This window comes from Fragaria vesca, linkage group LG6 (assembly GCF_000184155.1).
Source record: "Fragaria vesca subsp. vesca linkage group LG6, FraVesHawaii_1.0, whole genome shotgun sequence".
NCBI classification, from domain to species: domain Eukaryota; kingdom Viridiplantae; phylum Streptophyta; class Magnoliopsida; order Rosales; family Rosaceae; genus Fragaria; species Fragaria vesca.
In genome coordinates this window covers 24,908,133-24,916,945 of record NC_020496.1, presented here as the reverse complement: position 1 = coordinate 24,916,945, position 8,813 = coordinate 24,908,133, and the positions used below count along the sequence as shown (strand labels likewise).

The window sequence follows — 8,813 nt, the reverse complement described above, 5'->3', positions numbered from 1 at the left end:
TGGTAATGCTGATCTTAAATAGTAGTATAGTACTGTAATGGATTTCACCAAAAAAAAAAAAAGAAAAAGAAAAGATATTACTAGTATAATGTGATAAGGGGAGGCACATCGTGGGAAGAGAGTCAAGAGACTAGACAAAGACCCAATCTTAGTCAAGAAAGGCTGCTGCAGGGTGATATTGGCTCTTTCTCTCTTGATCTTGGGTCGTCGTCTTCCTTCCATCACAAAACCCCATCATCTCCAGATCTGTTGTTGCACCAATGAAGAAATCAAGCTCGGCCACACCATCCAACCCCAAATGGGTCCTACCCTACCAGACCCAAAACCTCACTGACCTCTACACTTTGGGCAAGATCCTCGGCCAGGGTCAGTTTGGCACCACCTACCTCTGCACTGACAAGTCCACAGGCCTCGACTTCGCCTGCAAGTCCATCCCAAAGCGCAAGCTCCTCTGCAAGGAGGACTATGAGGACGTCTGGAGGGAGATTCAGATGATGCACCATTTGTCCGAGCACCCACATGTTGTCAGAATCCGAGGCACCTATGAAGACCCTGGCTCGGTCCACTTGGTCATGGATCTCTGCAAAGGAGGAGAGCTCTTTGATCGGATTGTGAAAAAGGGTCATTACAGCGAGAGAGAGGCTGCAAAGCTTATTAAGACTATTGTTGGGGTCGTGGAGACTTGTCATTCTCTTGGGGTCATGCACCGTGATCTCAAGCCTGAGAATTTCTTGTTCGACAACGATGAGGAAGACTCTACTCTCAAAGCTACCGACTTCGGGCTTTCGGTTTTCTACAAGCCAGGTGAAGTCTTCTCTGATGTTGTTGGTAGTCCTTACTATGTTGCCCCTGAGGTGCTGTGCAAGCACTACGGGCCTGAGTCGGATGTGTGGAGTGCAGGAGTGATCTTGTATATTTTGTTAAGTGGGGTGCCTCCGTTTTGGGCTGAGACTGAGATTGGGATCTTCAGGCAGATTCTGCAGTCAAGGTTGGATTTTGAATCCGAACCATGGCCTGCGATTTCCGACAGTGCCAAGGACTTGATTGCCAAGATGCTTGAGAGGAACCCAAGGAAGAGAATCAGTGCTCATCAGGTGCTTTGCCACCCTTGGATCATAGACGACACCATTGCTCCGGATAAGCCTCTGGATTCGGCTGTGCTTTCGAGGTTGAAGCAGTTCTCTGCAATGAACAAGCTGAAGAAGATGGCGCTGAGGGTCATCGCGGAGAGGCTGTCTGAGGAGGAGATTGGAGGGCTGAGAGAGCTGTTCAAGATGATTGATGCAGATGATAGTGGGAGCATCACATTTGAGGAGCTGAAGGAGGGTTTGAGGAAAGTTGGGTCTGAGCTAATGGAGAGTGAGATCAAGGATCTAATGGAGGCAGCTGACATTGACAACAATGGGACAATTGACTATGGTGAGTTCCTTGCAGCAACTGTGCACTTGAACAAGTTGGAGAGGGAGGAGAATCTGATGTCAGCATTCTCATTTTTCGACAAAGATGGAAGCGGGTTCATAACCATTGATGAGCTCACACAAGCCTGTGTGGAGTTTGGATTGGGGGAGGTGCATCTGGAGGATATGATCAGAGAGATTGATCAGGACAATGATGGGCAGATAGATTATGGAGAGTTTGCTGCAATGATGAGGAAGGGAAATGGAGGCATTGGAAGGAGAACTATGACAAGAACTATAAACTTGGGGGATGCTTTTGGCCTAGGAGTGGATACCAATGGAGACCAACTAACTGAATAGGGTTCACGTAGGAGTGGAACTTTTGGGAATATAACTTGGGCAGCTGTAATATGAATGTCACAGGATTGGTGTGAATGGTTTTCGGATTCAGATCATCTTGTAAGCCAAAAAAAAATGTAGCTGGAAATTGGAATAACATTCTTTGTTTCATTTGAGGTCTGAACTTATTAGAGAATGAGGCAAAGTTGAAAATTCCATGTAAATGTGCGCAATTACTCTACCACTTGATTCATGTCTTTTTTCTTTTAGAAGATACCAGTCATTACCAGTAGCTGTCTAGATTCATGTCTTAAACATCAACCACACAGATACTTGATGCTCAAATTTCTGCCAAGTTTCTCATAGCAAAATTTCTGGGAAGGATTTTATCCTGAACTGTTGGGCTTCTTTCTTGCGAGATGTGGGCTTCAGAATTGGTAGTGGGCGGGAAGTTGTGTCTAGAGCGCATCGCTTTATAGGCAAAGGTCGATAATTGTACTCTTGCAGGGATGTAGCAACTTGAATATCTGTGGGCTAAAAATCAGTCGAAGGGAAACTTGTGTCAAAAACTTGCAAAGTAAAGGTGCATCAGAGTTTCAGACCGCAACACTACTACCACTCCTGCTGTGAGCTTCGACTCCATCTCCCACTTCTCCGGCTAATCACCTCACATTCTTATATACCACTTCCGATGATAGATCTCAACATACCAGATGTATAAAAGCCCGCAAACAAGTAGGCCTTGATAAGCTGTAGGAAAAAGACTCAGCCTGGGCACTAGAGCAATGCCCTCTGTTAATCATGGAAGTGTGCCTACATAGTACAGAGTTACAAATTTAACAATTTTTTTTAACAGGAATATATTCATTAGTTATACATAAAAATATAGAATCAAATCCGATAGTAAACATTGATCTTATACATGTTATGCTATGCAGAAATCAGAAAATTTTGGGCAAACCCTTAAAAAAGGGACGTCAATAAATTTAGAAGTCCACCCCATATTCAAATCCCTGATAGACTGTGTGTGGGTAAATTTTTTAGAAACCTGTAAACACAACGACCATGAATTTCGTTGAGGAGAAAATATCTTGTAAATCAACATATTTCTTGTCAAGGGGAAAACAACTCGTCAAGGAGGATCTGGTTACAAGGAAACCTCTCGTCAAAGAAGATTTGAGTTAGAAGAGTTTTGCTCCAAGGGTGATTCGAGTGAGGTGCAATCTCTTTGAGGTTGAGAATAATTCTCTCGATGTGGATACAGATGAGGAAAAATCAATCAACGAGTTTAATCCTCTCATCTGAGTATGTGGTAGGCAGAAGCACTTTACCCATACTCCTGAAGCAGCGTCATGGATCTACTCATTCATGATTCATAATGGTAAATGAAATTTGCACTCATTTTACAATTCACACTCATTATTTCTTCTTTTAGTACTTTGAATTTTGTCTTTAGTAACAAGTATTTTATTTTCTTATGAAATTTGTAACTAAAAATGGAAAGTAAGAATGTAGATTGTAAAATGAGGAGAGCAAATTTCACTCTCCTTCATAATTTGTGGACCAAACACACAATTACGCATGTTATACGAAATATCAGCTTGCGCTTGGTTATAAATATTTAACGAAGTGAGATAAACAACAAACCTCATATACATTCAACCCGTAAATTTTTTCAAGAGCACAACGCAAGTAAATACATACGTAGGCTCAATTTGGTATTGAGTTTGAGGTATAAAATCACCTATAATCATTATTTTGAATTGATTTCATGTTTGGTAAAATCTTATAAAGTGTTTATTTAAAACTTTTTAGGCTAAATAACCACAATTTTAAAAAACATGTTAGATGTTATTTTTATAAAACTGAGTTTTTATAAAATTGAGTGTTCTCACGTCAATACCAAATTAACCCTTAAACAACAACGTATTTTTCCGGGCCACCACCTACTTTATATTTTAATTTTTAAAAACGAAAATATAATCATGAAAACGATTCCCAACCCTATCTTATAAACGCAAAATCAAATTCTGAACTCTTTTTATTGTAAAATTCATGTCCAGAGTCCACAACATAGACCGTAATCTGTCAGTGTCACCGCACATCAAGCACAAAAGTTCATACTTGTATATTATATTATTATTAATTGTTTTATTAAATTCAAATGGCACATGAGTGAAAATCGGAGAGATTCAGAGCCCAATTCCAAGCAGAGTAGCAGCCTACCGTCAACTTTTGCAAGTTGAGTTATACAAGTTGTGTGCGAGGAAAGCAATGGCGGGGGGAAAGTGGGTCCCCCCACCCCTGTCCCAGTTTCATCTTCACATAAAGAGGTTCCGTCGACGTCAGAAAGTCTCTGGATCCAGTGGAAACACAGAACCTTCTGGATACACAGACTGCAAAAATATCTCGTAACTCCCTGCAATCTCCACCGTTCGATCACCACCCCAAAGATCATAAAAGAATATCTATTAATTTAGACAACTTGAGTGAACAACTAATATAAAATGAATCACAAACAACCTATTTATAATAGATTGGTTTCTGGAGACTTCTTGGGAAGGCTTGCTGATCCTGTTCCTTTCCCTTCCAGGCCTAAAACATGTTTAATATTCATTCCTCCATATCCAAATCACCAACAAGTAGCAGACCAAGTTTGGTTGCATATAAATTCCCTTCTTCTATGATTGCGAGGTGCTAAAACCTCTTGGGTACCATAATTTGTCGACCAGAAAAATTTGGTGAGAAGCTGTGTTGTGGTTTTGGTGGTCTTGTCTTTGTGCCAAGTTTGGTTTTTGGTTCAAATTAAGCAATCGAAGAATGGAAGAGAAAGGCAATGACTTTTATGCTGTTATGGGGTTGAAGAAGGAATGCTCTGACTCGGAGCTCAGGAATGCTTATAAGAAACTTGCACTGGTTAGAGTCTCTACCACTTTTATGAATTTAACACTTTGATTTTGCAATTTATTGAATTTGGCCTTGTTAAATTCATAAGTCGTAGCTAAAGGAATAGTCTTTCTCTCAATTTAACTTCTGGGTACTTGCCAAATCATGAAAAGAATGAACCTTTTGAGTTTTGACTGTTCTTCAGTATTGGGTGTGGTGCAGGGTCATTAGTCCCATTTGGTTCTTGAATGGGACCAAATTGGGTTTTTGAGTGAAACATCATACAGGTTAGAAAGGTCGAAAAGCATTGAGTTTTTTTGGGATTTTTGGGAGGTCTGGGAATTTTGTATGTTCTTGTTTGATTTATTGAGCTTTGGAATAAGAAAGCTGTCTTTGTTGGAATATAGATATGGCACCCAGATCGTTGCTCTGCCTCAGGAAATTCAAAGTTCGTGGAAGAAGCCAAGAAGAAGTTTCAGGACATTCAACAAGCCTATTCTGGTAATTCCGTCGTCCCACTAATTTGTTTTTGTTTTTATTTCGACTTCTAGGTTCTTGTATAAAGAAACACAGAGATTTTTGTACTCTATGTAATCACGAGAGATGTGCCCTGCCTTTTTGCTTTGACAGTTCTGTCCGACGCCAACAAGAGGTTTCTGTACGATGTAGGAGCTTATGAAAGTGATGATGACGAAAATGTAAGCCTTTTATAATTGCATCTTGGAAAATGGAAACTCTTCCTACACCCACCAAATTATTGCACACATCCACAAGAATTTCTGGTCTTGAAATTTAGATGTAAACAAGAACTTTTTGAAGTGTTGCCTCCTTTTGATTATGGGCTTGTTATGTTGGTGCAGGGAATGGGTGATTTTTTAAACGAGATGGCGGTGATGATGAGCCAGACTAAGCCGAATGTATGTTACCACAAATTCATGACCTTTCTTGTTTCCTAGGATAACACTTGCACTCTATAGTTCATAATGGTGTTGGTTCATAAATCATAATAATGGTTTATAAGCTGTTGAATGTGATAATGGGAAATTGGTATGAAAGCATTAGACTTTTTCAATATCTTAAGTGTTTTATCAGTCTAATTCTGCTTTAGGGAGACTCCAAAGCTTTTGCTAATAGCACATGAGAAAAGGAAAAATGGTTGGTTTTTTTCTTAAGCAGAATGTTGATGAGCATTCAAGGGTCTATAGTTCTAGTTCTAGTTCTTTACTTTCAAAAAAAAAAGGGTCCATAGTTCTATTAAATAAAATAGGCTGAATACCTCACCCTTTGAATAGGGTCTCCTTTCTTCCTTTTTCTTATTTTGGGTCGTATTTATGAGCTCCTTTTTGTGGTGTGGTGATGTCTTTTGTGTTGAAATCCTAGAAAGTTTCTTTTGAAGGGCCCATCTTTAATACTCTAGTTAACAGTCTTGTTGGACTCAATAGGTCATACAATCAACGGTCGACAATCGTTCATCTCAACATTTCATATGGACGATGATTTATGAAGTTCCCTTTTTTTTCGATGATCAAGTTTCAGCTCTAGTGAAATTTTCTTACACATTTTCGTTAGTTTCATTCATTTTCTCGTCTGCTAATATGCTGAATTATTCAGTATTTAGTCCTGCAACTAGTTTTAGTTTACATTTTAGTATGGGATAGTATTGTAAATAGTGTTACCGCTGCAATTGAGTATTGCCATGTGTGTAACTGACAGGAAAATGGAGGAGAGAGCTTCGAACAATTGCAGGAGCTCTTTGAAGAAATGTTTCAGGGGGATATTGAGGGCTTTAGCTCCTGCTCTCAGCCTCCTACTTCCTGTTCTACTTCCTCATCTTCATACGCATTGTACTGTGAAAATTCTACTCCCAGTAACAAACGTAATTCCTCCGCAATGAATTATGGCAACGCAACCCTGGACAGTTCTGGTTTTGATGCTCATTTTCACAATTTCTGTGTAGGGGTGAGTGCTCTTGCCTTAATGTTATCAGTTTCAATACGATGCCCAAATTTATTATGTGTCCTTTTTGAAGCTGGTGAAGGCTTGTCCTTGAATATATGAGAAACATGGTTATTCCAGTTAAAGTCTTGCATTATAATATCTTTGAACCGATTTTACAAAGACAAGAAAAACATTTTTGTATTTAGAATATAACCATACTGCTGTGATAACTCTACTCCCTTTTCCTTTTTGTTCTTCGGTTTAATTTTTTATGCTTCATATTCATCTAATTGTGATTGATAATGTGAAGACAGGCGGGAAGCCAGCAAAGGATCGGGAAGGGGATGCCAGGAAGAGAAAGGATTCCAGGAGGAGTAACCGGTAGGCGAAGGGAGGGCAGGAAGCAAAAGGTTACATCCGGGCAAGATGTCTCCTCTAATGATCATTCGGGCATTTCAGCTAGATAAACTGATTGAGCTATTTACCGATTGCTAGAGAATTTGTTGGCAAAATATCTGAACAGCTTGGATCATCAGCATGAAGCAATTACTTTCAGTTTAGGCAATTGTAGATTTTCTATTTTATGCAGGTCAGAGTTGAGCTTCCTTCTGCTTTTTTGCCATGCCATACAAAATTAATGGTGATGGCATTGTCTAAACTGTTCAATGTTCATCTAATTTTTATGTCAATTTATGAGATTTTCCTGTTTTTGCTTTTGGGTGTTCTGAGTTTGATTTATCATTTTCTTTGAATTATATTGTCTACCATAGAACAACTGTTACCAGCATTCATATCATTCGGTGCTCTTGATGATCCAGCTCACATGACAAAGATATTTCTGAAACATTGACCCACTTTTATCCAGAACCTGCATCAGTACTTGGTTCTTTTTCCCTCTCTGGTCAAGTTTGTGTAACCAAAAGAAAAGTAAACAGAACAGGCGCTATTGTGTGGTTTTGGTCACATCTGATTGGCCTCGTGTGGACAGTAAACCCTACGGCACGTGTGCTGTGACCCTACACGTGCGAGCCCTACAGGGCGTGGGTGAATACCCTACTTGTCTGCAGGAGCTAACCTCTTGTATTTTAGTATTTTAGAATTAAAATCAGTTTGATTCTTAATTTTTTATTTTAATCACGTTAGTCTTTATATTTTCATACATCATCAACTATCTGTCAAACATCATCAACTATCTGTAATGTAAAAGGTTTGAATTATGAAATTGTGATGCTAATGTGGACTTTCGGTGCGAGAAACACAAGCAATCTAGTTTTCCGTAGTGCCGTAACATTATTGCTCGTAGACTTTCAAAGCTTGAGGACCCAAGTGTTATACAAGTTGCCAAATAATATTTCGCAATTATGCATTTATGCCTCTTGGTCTCAACTCTGAACTCCAATAGTTATCTCATGAACAAGTTGGGCTATTAAGCTAGTTTAAGTGGACAAGTTGGTGAACGGGGAGCTACCAAAGATTGAAAGATAAAAGGGATATGGAAAATCATGTCCAGATATAGAAAGATCCAGCTTTTAGATTATGTGGGTAGGGGTGGTGACAATAAGGGTGTATAGAATAAGATCATGATCTTGATTTAGACATGGTAAACCATTGGATTTACCATTGGTGAATTTGCCATTAGCTCCCATTAGGAAACCAAATCATTATATCATTGGTGAATTTGCCATTAGCTCCCATTAGTTGTACAGCCAAGTTGAACTATGCAGCCAAGTTGTGCTGTGCTAACTGTAGAAAAGCTATCAACCCAGCTTGCATTTTTATTTTTCTAAGAATCAAGTTGCAATTTTTCTGTTCGTGATTAGGTTAAAGTTGGATGTTATCATGCTATAATCTAAATAGAATCTGCTCAGTACGGGGTTTCCAGAAGAAGACTATAAAACCATAATCTAAACTCAAATCATGAAGACAAGTTGTACTACTTAATTTCCCTAATTCTAGAAACCTGCAGAAGGATCCTTAAGCGTGTAAGCGTGTGCAAAAATAACACTTAAATATCAAAATATCATTAGGTTTTAATGTTTTATAGTGCCTAATAGGTTCAGCAAAAGGACTCGGGACTAGATAACGGGATTTGGGAAGATTGCCCCATTGGCGGGTCCTTGATTTCTTAATTTTTTTTTCAGAGAATGAATAACTTTATTAATTAAAAAGAAAATTCTCACTAACAAAAAAAATTTTAAAATTTTCATTAGCCCAATAGACTCTTAAAGACTATTCTCGCTAACAAAATTATTG

General features: G+C 38.9%; 2 protein-coding genes across 5 annotated transcripts; both read left to right on the top strand.

The window, feature by feature from the left end:
• Window positions 1-110: 110 nt before the first annotated feature.
• Window positions 111-1,924, top strand: LOC101310240 (calcium-dependent protein kinase SK5-like). 2 transcript variants are annotated; one of them, XM_004303680.1, is made up of 2 exons: window positions 111-804; window positions 901-1,924. In XM_004303680.1, exons 1-2 carry the CDS (start codon window positions 261-263, stop codon window positions 1,755-1,757), a joined length of 1,401 nt encoding a protein of 466 aa, XP_004303728.1. In that variant the 5' UTR covers window positions 111-260; the 3' UTR covers window positions 1,758-1,924. The 2 variants fall into 2 exon arrangements, with proteins under 2 accessions (XP_004303728.1, XP_004303727.1); XM_004303679.1 differs by having other exon boundaries at window positions 111-1,924.
• Window positions 1,925-4,265: 2,341 nt separating this feature from the next.
• LOC101309652 (chaperone protein DnaJ-like) lies at window positions 4,266-7,183 on the top strand. Of its 3 annotated transcripts, XM_004303678.1 has the most exons (6): window positions 4,271-4,652; window positions 5,030-5,123; window positions 5,253-5,320; window positions 5,483-5,539; window positions 6,336-6,581; window positions 6,871-7,183. In XM_004303678.1, the coding sequence occupies exons 1-6, from the start codon at window positions 4,557-4,559 to the stop codon at window positions 6,943-6,945; spliced, it is 636 nt and encodes a 211-aa protein (XP_004303726.1). In that variant the 5' UTR covers window positions 4,271-4,556; the 3' UTR covers window positions 6,946-7,183. The 3 variants fall into 3 exon arrangements, 2 of the variants coding, with proteins under 2 accessions (XP_004303726.1, XP_004303725.1); XM_004303677.1 differs by having other exon boundaries at window positions 6,336-6,961; XR_184994.1 differs by lacking the exons at window positions 6,336-6,581; window positions 6,871-7,183 and having other exon boundaries at window positions 4,266-4,909; window positions 5,030-5,320; window positions 5,483-5,584.
• The last annotated feature ends 1,630 nt before the right edge of the window (window positions 7,184-8,813 follow it).

What these genes read in the sequence shown, in the direction of transcription:
- LOC101310240 (XM_004303679.1), top strand. Translation starts at nt 261, where the DNA reads ATGAAGAAATCAAGCTCGGCCACACCATCCAACCCCAAATGGGTCCTA.
- LOC101309652 (XM_004303677.1), top strand. Translation starts at nt 4,557, where the DNA reads ATGGAAGAGAAAGGCAATGACTTTTATGCTGTTATGGGGTTGAAGAAG. An exon ending in CTTATAAGAAACTTGCACTG is followed by an intron (nt 4,653 to 5,029) that starts GTTAGAGTCTCT and finishes GTTGGAATATAG; the next exon opens with ATATGGCACCCAGATCGTTG. An exon ending in TGAGCCAGACTAAGCCGAAT is followed by an intron (nt 5,540 to 6,335) that starts GTATGTTACCAC and finishes TGTAACTGACAG; the next exon opens with GAAAATGGAGGAGAGAGCTT.